The sequence below is a fragment of the Amphimedon queenslandica genome, unplaced genomic scaffold, assembly GCF_000090795.2.
Source record: "Amphimedon queenslandica unplaced genomic scaffold, v1.1 AMPQUscaffold_12685, whole genome shotgun sequence".
NCBI lineage: Eukaryota > Metazoa > Porifera > Demospongiae > Haplosclerida > Niphatidae > Amphimedon > Amphimedon queenslandica.
This window is the reverse complement of record NW_003547079.1, coordinates 28,465-29,398: the sequence shown is the minus strand read 5'-3', so window position 1 is coordinate 29,398 and position 934 is coordinate 28,465. Positions and strand designations below refer to the sequence as shown.

General features: G+C 28.7%; 1 protein-coding gene across 1 annotated transcript in view; it reads right to left on the bottom strand.

Annotated features, from left to right (window-relative positions):
• LOC109587101 (uncharacterized) overlaps positions 1–934 on the bottom strand; it is a 5,704-nt gene that overhangs the window by 2,225 nt on the left and 2,545 nt on the right. The window contains exons 4-8 of the mRNA XM_020003321.1: positions 732–872; positions 501–675; positions 402–449; positions 280–354; positions 137–226 (exon numbers count right to left, since the gene is read on the bottom strand). Of these exons, the coding sequence (XP_019858880.1) occupies positions 137–226; positions 280–354; positions 402–449; positions 501–675; positions 732–872 (529 nt within the window). The remainder of the gene's footprint in view (positions 1–136; positions 227–279; positions 355–401; positions 450–500; positions 676–731; positions 873–934) is intronic.

Genomic DNA, 934 nt, shown 5'->3' with positions numbered 1-934 from the left:
TAATGAAAATTTAAAACCCGGCAAGTACATGTAGGCGTAATAGGGTGAATGATGTTAAAAAAATTATCTTGTAAAACTTGCTTGATTATAAACAATGAAATATTTTGGCAACTAAATTTCCTGCTATATGATATACCTTGTTCTGCTTTGTCATCAGGCTCAAATTGTTTGGGTAATTCTTGTTCTTTTATCAATGCTAGCATTTTTTCCGATAATTCTTGCTTTTCTACATAATTAAAATTATTGATAGAAATAAACTCATGCTGTTACCTAACTTACCTTTAGCTATTGCTGACTGTTTCTGGAGTGACTCATATAATTTCTTTGTTAATTCAGCAAGTTCTCTATCTTTTTCTATTATTTTAAAAAATCATAGCAACAGTTCATTTATGAACTTATACCTTTTTCAAAAGTAGTTTTATGACTGGCAATAAGTTCTAATACATCTTCTACATGAGTATAGTTTAATAAATATAAAAATAATAATATTTAACTATTACTTTCCAGTTGAAGTTTTTGGTTAATCAATAATGTAACAGGATGAGCCACTCCTTCCAGTGGTACTGAGTAATGTAATGTAGGATCAGCATTAGGTGATGCATCTACTGATACCAAACAAGATGGAGGAAGAGGATATATAGCTTCATCAAATTTGTCAATGTCATCTTGATGTAACTATACATAATATTATAATAAATTTTATACACATATGTATATAATTCAATACTCACTCTACATGGTTCAACTAATGGCTGTACAGTCCATCCTTTACAAAAATCATCAAACAATAGTTCAATAAAACCACAGGAGGGACTGAAGGAAAAATTATAAACTTGATTGATCTCTGCAAGTGGATGACATTCTTCAATGTACTATTAATAGTAATGATTAAATATATGAATAACTTATATTAGTTACTGTACTTTAAGTAAAC